General features: G+C 52.2%; 1 protein-coding gene across 3 annotated transcripts in view; it reads left to right on the top strand.

The window, feature by feature from the left end:
• Positions 1-298: 298 nt before the first annotated feature.
• map7d1a (MAP7 domain containing 1a) overlaps positions 299-15548 on the top strand; it is a 315894-nt gene continuing 300644 nt past the window's right edge. For 2 of the 3 annotated variants that reach the window (XM_038801643.1, XM_038801627.1), the window contains exon 1: positions 300-540. In XM_038801643.1, the coding sequence (XP_038657571.1) occupies positions 384-540 (157 nt within the window). In that variant the 5' untranslated portion in view covers positions 300-383. Of the gene's footprint in view, positions 541-15548 lie in introns of all 3 variants that reach the window. The other variant, XM_038801635.1, reaches the window with a different exon arrangement.

Here is a 15548-nt window from a genome sequence, read left to right as displayed (position 1 = left end):
TCGGAGGGACGGCGAGAGATCCGCTCAAACGCGTTGATACTGCCACTGTTGCCAGGGAAACCTGTACAGGAACCTTGCTCGTTCACTCAGTGCCTGGAAAGGTATAAAGTGCAGTGAGCTGCCTGAGTGTGGGGAAAGCAGGGAGAGTGCTGGGTCTGGGGCTGAACAGGCTGCATTTCGGAACAGCATCACTGGCGTCTGAACAACACAGACACAGACCGGGAGAGGCTGTGCTCCATCCCGGTGTCATTGTCCGGGGCTGCTGTCCGCGCGCGCGCGCGGGGGGGGGGGGGGGGGGGCTTCGCAATGAATTGCTGGCTCTCCCGCTGAACCTGGGCACAGTTTGGATCGGATGCTGGGTCCTGCCGGCTAACCCCGCTGACATGCAGCATCATCTGGGAACGGCAGCAGGCAGGCAAGGCAAGAAGCTCAAACGGGCATCGGTTCGGCATTGCCTGTCCACCCCGAGCCTGAGGGGCCTTTTTACCATCAGCGAGGAAGAGGAGAGATACAGAGATGCCGCTCTGAGGCGGCTGAGTGGTGAGTCCTGCCCCCACCCCCCCCTCCCACCACCAATGGCCCAAATGTAAATGTCCTCATGCTGTGCCAGCTCGAGTGCCTATCAGTGTGAGAGCCCAGCTTTGCTGAGAAGGTCAACAAGCTCTTTTCTGTAGATCTCCCGGGTCAGGGTTATCGCATTTGTGTGGTGGCTGTGAGTTGAGAGATGCCAAAATAACTTCTGCCCTCGGGTGACCAGAGGGCAGGTCAGCCTGTTAAAAAGTTTGATGTCTGGTGGACTGGGATTCCCAATGTGAGGACCTGCCAGCTGGTGGCTATCCAGGACCAAGATGTGGCTGGTGTAGGATCTGTTGGTTAGGATCTGTTAACCGTGGATCAGTTAGCAGAACTCCCATCGCGGTTGCTGTCACTGCTGCCTCACAGCATCCAGACCCAATTCCCGACTGTGTGGAGTTTGCATGTTTTTCCCGTATTTGCGTGGGTTTCCTCCCAGAGCCCAAAGATGTGCAGGTGAGATGGGGTTACAGGGATAGAGCGGAGGATTGGGTCTACGTAAGGTGCTCTTTCAGAGGGTCAGGTAGGTACGATAGACCAAATGGCCTCCTTTTACACTGTAGGGATTCTGCACTGGGTGGGTGTATTGTGTGAGCGTACTGGGTGGGTATACTGGGTTGGTATACTGGGCGAGTTTATTGGGTTGGCGTACTGGGTGAGTGTGGTGTACTGTGTGAGTGCACTGGTTGGGTATACTAGGCAACTCTACCAAGTGAGTGTACTGCTGTGTATACCTGGTGGGTGTATGAGCGCATCTTCTGGCGGGTGTACTGGGTGGGTGTACTGAGCGGGTTACGGGGTGGGCGTACTGGGTGAGTCATTGAATGGGTATACTGGGCGAGTGTACTGCGCGAGTGTACTGTGTGGGCGTACTGGGTGAGTCATTGAATGGGTATACTGGGTGAGTGTACTGGTTGGCTGTACTGGGCGAGTGTACTGAGTGAGTGTACTCGGTGGGTATACTTAGCGAATGTACTGGCTGGGTGTACTGGGCGAGTGTACTAGGTGAGTGTACTGGGTGGGTGTACTGGGTGGGTGTACAGGGCATGTGTACTGGGTGGATGTACTAGGTGAGTGTACTGGGTGGTTGTACTGGGCGTGCGTACAGGGTGCATGAACTGTGTGAGTGTACTGTGTGAGTGTACTGGGTGGATGTACTGTGTGAATGTACTGGGCGAGTGTACTGGGTGGATGTACTGGGTGAGTGTACTGGGTGAGTGTACTGGGTGAGTGTGCTGGGTGAGTGTACTGGGTGGATGTACTGGGTGAGTGTACTGGGTGAGTGTACTGGGCGAGTGTACTGTGTGAGTGTACTGGGCGAGTGTACTGTGTGAATGTACTGGGCAAGTGTACTGGGTGAATGTACTGGGTGAATGTACTGTGTGAGTGCACTGTGTGAATGTACTGGGCGAGTGTACTTTGTGAGTGCACTGTGTGAATGTACTGGGCCAGTGTACTGGGTGAGTGTGCTGGGTGAGTACTGTGTTAATGTACTGGGCGAGTGTACTTTGTGAGTGCACTGTGTGAATGTACTGGGCCAGTGTACTGGGTGAGTGTGCTGGGTGAGTACTGTGTGAATGTACTGGGCGAGTGTTCTGGGTGGACATACTGTGTGAGTGTACTGGGCGAATGTACTGGGTGAGTATACTGGGTGGATGTACTGTGTGAGTGTACTGGGCGAGTGTACTGGGCGAGTGTACTGGGCGAGTGTACTGGGTGAGTGTACTGGGTGAGTGTACTGGGTGGATATACTGTGTCAATGTACTGGGTGAGTGTACTGGGCGAGTGTACTGTGTAAATGTGTACTGGGTGGATGTACTGTGTGAGTGTACTGGGTGAGTGTACTGTGTGAATGTATTGGGCGAGTGTACTAGGTGAGTGTACTGGGTGAGTGTACTGGGCGAGTGTACTGGGTGAGTGTACTGGGCGAGTGTACTGTGTGAGTGCACTGTGTGAATGTATTGGGCGAGTGTACTGGGTGAGTGTACTGGGTGAGTGTACTGGGCGAGTGTACTGGGTGAGTGTACTGGGTGAGTGTACTGTGTGAATGTACTGGGTGAGTGGACTGGGCGAGTGTACTGGGTGAGTGTACTGGGCGGATGTACTGTGTGAATGTACTGGGTGAGTGTACTGTGTGAATGTACTGGGCGAGTGTACTTTGTGAGTGCACTGTGTGAATGTACTGGGCCAGTGTACTGGGTGAGTGTGCTGGGTGGATATACTGTGTCAATGTACTGTGTGAGTGTACTGTGTGAGTGTACTGGGTGGATATACTGTGTCAATGTACTGGGTGAGTGTCCTGGGTGAGTGTACTGTGTGAGTGTACTGGGTGGATGTACTGTGTGAATGTACTGGGCCAGTGTTCTGGGTGGACGTACTGTGTGAGTGTGCTGTGTGAATGTACTGGGCGAGTGTACTGGGCGAGTGTACTTGGTAGTGTACTGTATGAGTGTACTGTGTAAATGTACTGAGCGAGTGTACTGAGCGAGTGTACTATGTGAATGTACTGGGCGTGTGTACTATGTGAGTTTACTGTGTGAGTGTACTGAGCGAGTGTACTGAGCGAGTGTACTGAGCGAGTGTACTATGTGAGTGTACTGGGTGAGTGTACTGGGCGAGTGTACTGGGTGGATGTACTGGGTGAGTGTACTGGGTGAGTGTACTGGGTGGATGTACTGGGTGAGTGTACTGGGTGAGTGTACTGGGTGAGTGTACTGGGTGAGTGTACTGGGCGAGTGTACTGTGTGAATGTACTGGGCAAGTGTACTGGGTGAGTGTGCTGGGTGGATGTACTGTGTGAGTGTACTGTCTGAGTGTACTGGGTGAATGTACTGGGTGAGTGTACTGTGTGAGTGCACTGTGTGAATGTACTGGGCGAGTGTACTTTGTGAGTGCACTGTGTGAATGTACTGGGCCAGTGTACTGGGTAAGTGTGCTGGGTGAGTACTGTGTGAATGTACTGGGCGAGTGTTCTGGGTGGACGTACTGTGTGAGTGTACTGGGTGAGTGTACTGGGCGAATGTACTGGGTGAGTATACTGGGTGGATGTACCGTGTGAGTGTACTGGGCGAGTGTACTGTGTGAGTGTACTGGGCGAGTGTACTGGGCGAGTGTACTGGGCGAGTGTACTGGGCGAGCGTACTGGGCGAGCGTACTGGGTGAGTGTACTGGGTGAGTGTACTGGGTGGATATACTGTGTCAATGTACTGGGTGAGTGTACTGGGTGAGTGTACTGGGTGAGTGTACTGGATGAGTGTACTGGGTGAGTGTACTGGGCGAGTGTACTGTGTGAGTGTACTGGGTGGATGTACTGTGTGAGTGTACTGGGTGAGTGTACTGTGTGAATGTATTGGGCGAGGGTACTGGGTGAGTGTACTGGGTGAGTGTACTGGGTGAGTGTACTGGGCGAGTGTACTGGGTGAGCGTACTGTGTGAATGTATTGGCCGAGTGTACTGGGTGGGTGTACTGGGCGGATGTACTGTGTGAATGTACTGGGTGAGTGTACTGTGTGAATGTACTGGGCGAGTGTACTTTGTGAGTGCACTGTGTGAATGTACTGGGCCAGTGTACTGGGTGAGTGTGCTGGGTGGATATACTGTGTCAATGTACTGTGTGAGTGTACTGTGTGAGTGTACTGGGTGGATATACTGTGTCAATGTACTGGGTGAGTGTCCTGGGTGAGTGTACTGTGTGAGTGTACTGGGTGGATGTACTGTGTGAATGTACTGGGCGAGTGTTCTGGGTGGACGTACTGTGTGAGTGTGCTGTGTGAATGTACTGGGCGAGTGTACTGGGCGGGTGTACTGGGCGAGTGTACTTGGTGAGTGTACTGTATGAGTGTACTGTGTAAATGTACTGAGCGAGTGTACTGAGCGAGTGTACTATGTGAGTGTACTGGGCGTGTGTACTGTGTGAGTTTACTGTGTGAGTGTACTGAGCGAGTGTACTGAGCGAGTGTAATGAGCGAGTGTACTATGTGAGTGTACTGGGCGTGTGTACTGTGTGAGTTTGCTGTTGAGTGTACTGGGTGAGTTTAATGTGTGAGTGTTCTGGGCGTCGGGACTATGTGACTGTACTGGGCATGTGTACTGGGTGAGTTTACTGTTGAGTGTACTGGGTAAGTTTAATGTGTGAATGTACTGGGCGTGTGTACTGAACGAGTGTACTATGTGAGTACTGAGCGAGTGTACTGAGTGAGTGTACTGATTGAGTGTACTATGTGAGTACTGAGCGAGTGTACTGAGCAAGTGTACTGAGTGAGTGTACTATGTGAGTACTGAGCAAGTGTACTGAGCGAGTGAACTGAGTGAGTGTACTATGTGAGTGTACTGAGCGAGTGTACTGAGCGAATGTACTGTGTGAGTGTACTGTGTGAATGTGATGATCGGTATTTACCTTTAATACCTTGCCCCTTTAAGAGGCTTGGAACCCTGGGGGACTCCGCCTTTGGCTACGCCCCCTGGAAACAGGATATAAGATGAGACTCCATTTTGCGAGCACACTTCTCTCGGATGCAGTCCTGTTCTCTGTTTATTAAAGCCTTTGATTACTGACCTCGCTCTCGCGTCGTAATTGAGAGTGCCTCAATTTAATATACAGACACATCAAGATGGACAGCGCTCTAAAACCAGAGAAACTCAACCTGGACGGCAGGTTGCTGGAAGCCCCGGAAATTTTTAAACATTCGCTCCGTGTTTCGTGGATTATCTGGACTCCTCAACGACTGATGTCAACAGCACTCGCAAGCTGTGCTTACTACATGGCCGGGTGAGCCACCGACTCTCCGCCATGATCGAAACCGCTACGACCTATGAGGCGGCGATCGAAATAGTGAAGAATCGCTTCATAAAAACTACTAATGAGGTACACGCCAGACATTTGCTCTCAACCTGCAGCCAGCGTTCCGGCGAAACGCTGGACGAGTTCGTGGAAAGACTGCGACCACAAAGCAGTGACGGCAGAAGAACACAGGAACTTACATATCCGCGACTCCCTTGTGTCTGGTATCAGGTCCTCGTACATCCGGCAGCGGCTCCTAGAAGACGGGGCAAAGGATCTCCAAGGCACGGTAACGTTCGCCTCTTCTCTCGAAACGGCCCACCGTAACCTCCGTACGTACTCCGCGGACCTTACGAACCCCTCTCGATCCCCTCCAGACTCGGCCACGCTACAGGCCTGTGCCACGCGACGATCCACTCACTCCGGGGGCTCCCCATGCTATTTCTGTGGGCAAGGCCAGCACCCACGTCAGCGTTGCCCGGCCCGATCCGCGACCTGCAACGACTGCGGGAAGAAAGGGCACTTCGCTAAAGTCTGCCTGGCTGGCCCCAAAGGCCACAAACAAAATCTTCACCAGGCCCAGAAATCAAGCTCCTGGTCTCACAGGCCCCGCAACACGGCCGCACGGTGGCCGGACATGCCCACTTCTGACGCGTCATCGACCTCGTGCGAGTCATGGGAGCGGCCATCTTGGCGGCGGCCATCTTCAAAACCCGACACGTGCGACCGGCGGCGGCGGCCATCTTGTGACTCCGGCCGGCCATTTTGTGAGTTCGACTCTGACGGCCCGCAACTAAGAGCGATCACACTCGATCAATCGCGGCCGAAACACCTGCGAAACGCAATGATGCGGGTGCGAATCAACGGCCACGACACTCCCTGCCTATTTGACTCCTGGAGCACGGAGAGCTTTATCCATCCAGACATGGTAAGGCGCTGCTCCCTGCGCATCCACCCCGCCTCCCAAACTATCGCCCACTCCTCAGGGTCCCATTTGGTTCAAATCACTGGCTATTGTGTCGCTGACCTCGCAATTCAAGGCGCGAAATACTCCCGTTTTAAACTTTACATCTTTCCTCAACTCTGCGCCCACATGCTGCTCGGCCTCGACTTTCAGTGCAGCCACCGGAGCCTGACACTGAAGTTCGGCGGACCCCTGCCCCAACTCACAGTATGCAGCCTGGCGACACTCAAAGTTGCGCCACCCCGCCTCTTCGCGAACCTCACTCCCGACTGTAAGCCCGTCGCCACCAGGAGTCGCCGGTACAGTGCCCAAGACTTGACTTTCATCAAGTCGGAGGTTCAGCGGCTACTAAAAGAGGGGGTCATAGAGGCCAGCAACAGCCCTTGGAGGGCCCAAGTATTGTTAGTCCGCTCCAGGGAAAAGCAACGAATGGTAGTGGATTATAGCCAGACAATAAACCGCTTCACACAACTCGATGCTTACCCACTTCCCCGCATAGATGAAATGGTGACTCAAATCGCCTAGTATCGGGTATTCTCCATGGTTGACCACAAATCGGCCTACCATCAACTCCCTATCCGCTCAGAGGACCGCCCCTACACGGCTTTCGAAGCGGCCGGTCGGCTGTTTCACTTCCTCAGGGTACCCTTTGGTGTTACAAACGGAGTCTCCGTTTTCCAGAGGGCAATGGATCAAATGGTGGACCAGTACGGCTTACGGGCTACCTTCCCGTACTTGGACAACGTCACCATCTGCAGCCATGACCAGCAGGACCACGACGCAAACTTGAGGAAGTTCCTCCAGACTGCCCGGGCCCTCAACCTCACGTACAACAAAGAGAAATGCGTGTTCCACACAACCCGGCTAGCCATCCTCGGCTACATCGTGGAGAAGGGGTCCTAGGCCCGGACCCCGACCGCATGCGTCCCCTTAAGGAACTCCCCCCTCTCCCGTAGCCTCAAGGCACTCAAATGGTGCTGGGGCTTCTCTCCTATTACGCCCAGTGGGTCCCCAGATATGGGGACAAAGCCCGGCCACTCATTAAGCCTACGGTTTTTCACCTGACGGATGAGGCCCAGTCGGCTTTCGACCGTATCAAGGCCGGCATCATCAAGGCCGCCATGCACGCGGTGGACAAAGCCATTCCCTTCCAAGTAGAAAGCGATGCATCGGACGTCGCCCTGGCTGCTACCCTCAACCAAGCGGGCAGACCAGTAGCGTTCTTCTCCCGAACCCTCAACGCCTCAGAAATCCGGCACTCTGCAGTCGAGAAGGAGGCACAAGCCATAGTGGAGGCTGTGCGACACTGGAAGCACTACCTAGCCGGTAGGAGGTTCACCCTCGTCACCGACCAACGGTCGGTCGCCTTTATGTTCGATAACGCACAACGGGGCAAAATAAAGAACGACAAAATTCTGAGGTGAAGAATAGAGATTTCCATCTATACGTACGATATTAAATACCGCCCGGGGAAGCTCAATGAGTCCCCAGATGCCCTGTCTCGTGGCACGTGCGCCAACGCGCAATTGGACCGCCTGAGATCCATCCACGATGACCTCTGCCACCCGGGGGTCACCCGGCTTGCCCACTTCATCAAGTTCTGCAACCTACCCTACTCCACAGGAGAGGTCAAGGCCATGACTAAGGCATGCCAGATCTGTGCGGAATGCAAACCGCACTTCTATCGACCAGACAGGGCCCGCCTGATAAAGGCCTCTGGGCCCTTTGAGCGACTGTGTGGACTTCAAAGGGCCTCCCCCGTCCAACAACCGCAACATCTATTTCCTCACTGTCATCGACGAATTCTCCCGCTTCCCTTTTGCTGTCCCCTGCCCCGATACTACCTCGGCCTCCGTGATCAAGGCACTGTGCAGCATCTTCACACTGTTTGGTTTCCCCGCTTATATCCACAGCGACCGGGGTACATCGGTCATGAGCGATGAGCTGCGTCGGTACCTGCTCAGCAAGGCCATCACCTCGAGCAGGACGACGAGCTATAACCCGCGGGGAAACGGGCAAGTGGAGAGGGAGAACGCGACAGTTTGGAAGGCTGTCCTCCTAGCCCTACGGTCAAGGAGTCTCCCAATCGCCCACTGGCAGGAGGTCCTACCCGATGCCCTGCACTCCATTAGGTCGCTCCTCTGTACGGCCACGAATGAGACCCCTCAAAATCGTTTGTTTGTCTTCCCCAGGAAGTTCACCTCTGGGGTCTCGCTTCCACCCTGGCTGACGACTCCGGGTCCAGTCCTCCTCCGGAGACACGTGAGGAGCCATAAAACGGATCCAATAGTCGAGAGGGTCCACCTGCTGCACGCAAACCCTCAATATGCCTACGTCGAGCACCCCGACGGCAGGCAGGATACCGTCTCCCTGCGAGACCTGGCACCCGCTGTCTCTCCCACCGACCCCACCGACTCTCCCACCGACCCCGACTTTTTCCCCACCGACCCCCCCCCTTCTACTGACGCTCCCAGCCCCGCACCGACTGCCGACTTCGACAGCGCCCCCCCCCCCATAGCGCCCCCTGCCCCCCAGCCGGCACCGACCACCCTAAACACTCCTGATACCCCCCCCCCCACTCCAAGGCGGGCAAAGCCTCAGTCAACAGTGCTCCCGGATAGACCACCATCGGAACCGACCGCATCCATGGCGCCACCACCGGAGCAGCGAAAGTCAACACGGACGATCAGACCACCACAAAGACTGAACTTATAATTTAAAACACTTCACCCCCGACGGACTATGTGTTTTTTTTAAACAGGGGGTGAATGTGATGATCGGTATTTACCTTTAATACCTTGCCCCTTTAAGAGGCTTAGAACCATGGGTGACTCCGCCTTTGGCTATGCCCCCTGGAAACAGGATATAAGATGAGACTCCATTTTGCGAGCACACTTCTCTCGGATGCAGTCCTGTTCTCTGTATATTAAAGCCTTTGATTACTGATGTCGCTCTCGCGTCTTAATTGAGAGTGCCTCATTGAATGTGCTGTGTGAATGTACTGGACGAGTGTACTGTGTGAGTGTACTGAGCGAGTATACTGGGTGAGTGTACTGTGAGTTTACTGTGTGAGTGTGCTGGGCGAGTATACTGGGCGAGTGTACTGTGCGAGTGTACAGTGCGAGTGTACTGTGCGAGTGTACTGTGAGTTTACTGTGTGAGTGTGCTGGGCGAATATACTGGGCGTGTGTACTGGGTGAGTTTACTGTGTGAGTGTACTGAGCGAGTGTACTGAGCGAGTGTACTGTGTGACTGTACTGGGCATGTGTACTGGGTGAGTGTACTGTGAGTTTACTGTGTGAGTGTGCTGGGCGAGTGTACTGTGTGAGTGTACTGGGTGAGTGTACTGGGTGAGTGTACTGTGTGAATGTACTGGGTGAGTGTACTGGGTGAGTGTACTGGGTGAGTGTACTGTGTGAGTGTGCTGGGCGAGTGTACTGGGTGAGTGTACTGTGCGAGTGTACTGGGTGAGTGTACTGTGTGAATGTGCTGTGTGAGTGTACTGTGTGAATTTACTGGACGAGTGTACTGTGTGAGTGTACTGTGTGAGTGTACTGTGTGAGTGTACTGTGTGAGTGTACTGTGTGAGTGTACTGTGTGAGTGTACTGAGCGAGTGTACTATGTGACTGGACTGGGCATGTGTACTGGGTGAGTGTACTGTGAGTTTACTGTGTGAGTGTGCTGGGCGAGTGTACTGTGTGAGTGTACTGGGCGAGTGTACTGGGTGAGTGTACTGTGAGTTTACTGTGTGAATGTACTGGGTGAGTGTACTGTGCGAGTGTACTGTGTGAGTGTACTGATCGAGTGTACTGAGCCAGTGTACTATGTGACTGGACTGGGCATGTGTGCTGGGTGAGTGTACTGTGAGTTTACTGTGTGAGTGTGCTGGGCGAGTGTGCTGGGCGAGTGTACTGGGCGAGTGTACTGGGCGAGTGTACTGGGCGTGTGTACTGGATGAGTTTACTGTGTGAGTGTACTGAGCGAGTGTACTGAGCCAGTGTACTATGTGACTACTGGGCATGTGTACTGGGCGAATGTACTGGGTGAGTGTTCTGAGCGAGTGTACTATGTGAGTGTACTGGGCGTGTGTACTGTGAGTTTACTGTGTGAGTGTACTATGTGAGTGTACTGGGCGTGTGTACTGTGCGGGTTTACTGTGTGAGTGTACTGAGCGAGTGTACTGAGCGAGTGTACTATGTGAGTGTACCGGGCCTGTGTACTGGGTGAGTTTACTGTTGAGTGTTCTGTGTGAATGTACTGGGCGAGTGTACTGAGCGAGTGTACTATGTGAGTGTACTGAGCGAGTGTACTGAGCGAGTGTACTGAGCGAATGTACTGAGCGAGTGTACTGAGTGAGTGTACTATGTGAGTGTACTGGGCGTGTGTACTGAGCGAGTGTACTGAGCGAGTGTACTGAGCGAGTGTACTGAGCGAGTGTACTGAGCAAGTGTACTATGTGAGTGTACTGGGCGTGTGTACTGAGCGAGTGTACTATGTGAGTGTACTGAGCGAGGGTACTGAGCGAGGGTACTGAGCGAGTGTACTGAGTGAGTACTGAGCGAGTGTACTGAGTGAGTACTGAGCAAGTGTACTATGTGAGTGTACTGGCCGTGTGTACTGAGCGAGTGTGCTATGTGAGTGTACTGAGCGAGTGTACTGAGCGACTACTGAGCGAGTGTACTATGTGAGTGTACTGGGCGAACGTACTGGGCGAATGTACTAGGCGAATGTACTGGGCGAATGTACTGTGTGAGTGTACTGGGTGAGTGTTCTGAGCGAGTATACTATGTGAGTGTACTGGGCGTGTGTACTGTGTGATTGTACTATGTGAGTGTACTGTGTGAGTTTGCTGTTGAGTGTACTGGGTGAGTTTAATGTGTGAGTGTACCGAGCGAGTGTACTATGTGAGTGTACTGGGCATGTGTACTGTGTGAGTTTGCTGTTGAGTGTACTGGGTGAGTTTAATGTGTGAGTGTACCGAGCGAGTGTACTATGTGAGTGTACAGGGCGTGTGTACTGTGTGAGTTTGCTGTTGAGTGTACTGTGTGAGTTTAATGTGTGAGTGTACTTGGCGTCTGTACTTTGTGAGTGTACTATGTGAGTGTACAGGGCGTGTGTACTGGGTGAGTTTACTGTTGAATGTACTGTGTGAGTTTAATGTGTGAGTGTACTGGGCGTGCTGTGCAATGAGTAGTTTCAAGATAGAGAAAGCCCAAAGGTAATTTTAGCAAATGATACTTTAAAATGTGAAATTAGGAACATGTTATTGAATCTATCTCAAAATTTGTTCCTCATCATAGCAGCTTGAAATGCTCCAATTGGTAAACACTATGACGTTCCTGAACTGTGCAGCCTGTGCACAGTGTGTGTGGGAGAAATAATTGGCGCATAATCAACTGACAGGCCTCCCTGACAGGCAGTGGGATTCATAGAATTTACAGTGCAGAAGGAGGCCATTCAGCCCATCGAGTCTACACTGGCCCTTGGAAAGAGCAACTGACTTAAGTCCACACCTCCACCCTATCCCGTTACCCAGTAACACTACTTAAACCTTTTTGGACACTAAGGGCAATTTATCATGACGAATCCACCTAGCCTACACATCTTTGGACTGTGGGAGGAAACCGGAGCACCCGGTGAAAACCCACGCACACACGGGGGAACGTGCAGACTCCACACAGGCAGTGACTCAAGCCGGGTTTGTAATGAACAAGCAACATATTCGCAATGAATTTACAAATGGACAACAAAATCAGAATTGAAATGGAATTGAAATTTAATGGGTAGCGAAATACAAAAACATGGGGAACAAAAGAACCAGCTGGGTATGTTGATGGGGAGAGATGACGTAGTGTGGATGAAAGCTCATGTGAAGCATGAACCAGTTGGACTGAATGGCTTGTTGCTGTGCAGCAAATTCCATGTCATTTTATATGATCACTGTAGAGAAATAAACAGGGGAAAACCAAATCAGCAAGCAGTCTTGTACTTTGGTCAGACACAGCAACATGTAACATTGACTTTCTGACTAATGTGACCGATGTTAATATTTACAAGCTGAGGACACTCAGCAAACATTACATCTACCCGACAATGTGGAAGATTGCCCGGTATGCCCTGTAGATAAGAAACCAGACCAAATCCAATTCCCGCCCCATCAGTCTACTCTCAATCATCAGCAAAGTGATAGCAGGGGTTATCAACAGTGCTATTAAGTGGCACTTACCCAGCATTAACCTGCTCAAGGACAGAGCAGCTTTTGTTCTGCCAGGGTTATTCAGCTCCTAACCTCATTGCAGCCTTGGTTCAAACATGGACAAAAGAGGTGAGTGCCAGCGGTGAGGTGAGAGTGACTGCACGTATCACCAAGGCAGCACTTGACCAGGTTTGGCATCAAGGAGCCCCGGCAAATTTGAAGGCAATGGGAATCCGAGGGTTGGCTTTCCAATGGCCATAGTAATGCCTCGCACAAAACAAGATGATTGTTGAAGGTCAATCATCTCAGCTCCAGGACAACACTTCAGGAGTTCCTCAGGGTGGTGTCCTAGACCCGACCATCTTCATCTGCTTCATCAATGACCTCCCTTCCATCATAAGGTCAAAAGTGGCGATCTTCGCAGATGATTGCACAATTTGAAGCACCATTCATGACTCCTCAGACACCAAAGCAGTTTATGTCCAAATGTAGCAAGACCTGGACAATATCCAGGCTTGAGCTGACAAGTGGCAAGTTACATTCGTGCCACACAAGTGCCAGGCAATGACCATCTCCTTCCAGAAAGAATCTAAGTATCGCCCCTTGACAGTCAATGACATTACCATCGCTGAATCCCCCACAATCAACATTCTGGGGGTTACTATTGATCAGAAACTGAACTGGACTAGCCATATAAACACTGTGGCTACCAGAGAAGGTCAAAGGCTATGAATCCTGCAACACGCAGAACGGTAGCATGGTGGTTAGCATAAATGCTTCACAGCTCCAGGGTCCCAGGTTCGATTCCCGGCTGGGTCACTGTCTGTGCGGAGTCTGCACGTCCTCCCCGTGTGTGCGTGGGTTTCCTCCGGGTGCTCCGGTTTCCTCCCACAGTCCAAAGATGTGCGGGTTAGGTGGATTGGCCATGCTAAATTGCCCGTAGTGTCCTAAAGAGTAAGGTTAAGGGGGGGGGTTGTTGGGTTGCGGGTATGGGGTGGATACGTCGGTTTGAGTAGGGTGATCATTGCTCGGCACAGCATCGAGGGCCGAAGGGCCTGTTCTGTGCTGTACTGTTCTATGTTCTATTTTCTAACTCTCCTGACTCCCCCAAAGTCTGTCCACCATCTACAGGGCACAAGTCAGGAGTGTAATGGAATGCTCTCCTGCCTGGATGAGTGCAGCTCCAACAACATTCAAGAAGCTCAACACCATCCCGGACAAAGCAGCCCACCTGATTGCTCCTCCTTCCACCAATATTCAAACCCTCCATCACCAACGAACAGTGGCAGCCGTGTGTACCATCTACAAGATGTACTGCAATAACTCACCAATGTTCCTCAGACAGCACCTTCCAAAGCAACGACCACTACCATCTAGAAGGACAAGGGCAGCAGATACCTGGGAACCCCACCACCTGGAGGTTCCCCTCAAAGTCACTCACCAACCTGACTTGGAAATATATCGCTGTTCCTTCACTGTCACTGGGTCAAATTCCTGGACAGCCCACATCACGTAAATGAATTTTACAAAAAAAATGCAGGGTTGAATTGACAAACTTATTTATGTCCTGCAATGAGGATGGAGGAGTTCTCCTCTTGCAATTTCACTTTGAACAATGTACTGTGAACATAACCCAGAGACTGATAGTGAAATTATGTGTTGGGCCATGATTTGGCTGTCACATTATTTTCAACATGCTTGAGTGTCACATCTAGGTATTAGTTTTTTAACCATCACCAATGGTAACCCCTACACTGTCCTGCAGTTCTGGATTGTAGTCCTAACTGGATGCAGCAGCATACATTCCCCAACATAGTCAACCTTGAGCCAAATTATTTTTCCCATTCACAATTTGTCATCTGCTCAGTCCCATTGGCATGTGATATTGGCCTGGTCTCTTCATCCAGTTAACAATCTGACACCCAACATGTCTTGCTGAAAAGATGCTCTGGTCAGGCTCTCATGGAATAGAATAGAATCATAGAACCCCTACAGTGCAGAAGGAGGCCACTCGGCCCATTGAGTCCGCACCGACCCTCCGAAAAGCACTCCACCCAATCCCACTGCCCCACCCCATCCCAACAACCCCTTTAACCTAACCAGCACATCTTCAGGCTATTGGAGGAAACCGGAGCACCCGGAGGAAATCCAGGCAGACATTTTGGTTAATGACCACGTGCCGCTTAGGGTGGATTTGCGGGTGGCAAAGGGGAGTTCCCAACAGCTACAGTGGAGGTTGGATGTGGGGTTATTGATGGATAAGGAGGTTTGTGAGAATATAGGGGTGACTATCCTGAATTATGTGGAGTAGAATAAGACGGAGGAGGTTTCTGCCTCCACGTTGAGGAAAGTGCAGAAGGTGGTGGTAAGGGCGGAGTTTATCTCAAACTGGGTGCACAAGGAGAGTTTGGAATGGCTGAAAGATTGAGGTTAGTGGAGGCAACTCTAAAGGTTGACTGGAGGTATTCGACAGCCTGAGGAGGCGCTGTTGATGGAGAGACAGAAGCTCAAGAGAGAGTTTGGACTTGTACCCACAGGAAAGGCAATGGGGCAGCTGCGCAGGGCCATAGGGGCAATATATATATATAGTATATAGGGAGAAAGCCAGCAGGATTCTTGCGCATCAGTTATGAGGCAGCGAAGGAAATTGGGAGGATGAGAGATGGCAGGTGGTAACAGAGCCGGAGGAGGTGAATGTGGTGTTTGAGGCTTTCTGCCGGACATTGTACAGCCCGCAGCCTCCGGTGGGCGATGAGAGTATGAGACATTTTCTTGATGGGCTGAAGTTCCCGAAGGTGGCGGAGATGAAGGTGCGGGGATTGGAGGACCTGATTGGACTGAGGGAAGTAATGGACTGCGTGGGGCCGATGCACACGAGGTAGGACTCAGGTCCTGATGGGTTCCCAACCAAGTTGCACACGCTCAGGGCCGGCTCAAGGTCCCGGCAACTCGGCCAGTCGCCCGGGGCGCCATGTGCTAGGGGGCGCCATCAAGGAGTGCGTGACCGGGTCCCGCGCATGCGCAGTTGGGCCGG

This window comes from Scyliorhinus canicula, chromosome 1 (genome assembly GCF_902713615.1).
Source record: "Scyliorhinus canicula chromosome 1, sScyCan1.1, whole genome shotgun sequence".
Classification (NCBI taxonomy): Eukaryota; Metazoa; Chordata; class Chondrichthyes; order Carcharhiniformes; family Scyliorhinidae; genus Scyliorhinus; species Scyliorhinus canicula.
Note: the sequence above shows the minus strand (reverse complement) of the source record. Positions and strands in the feature narration are given on the sequence as shown.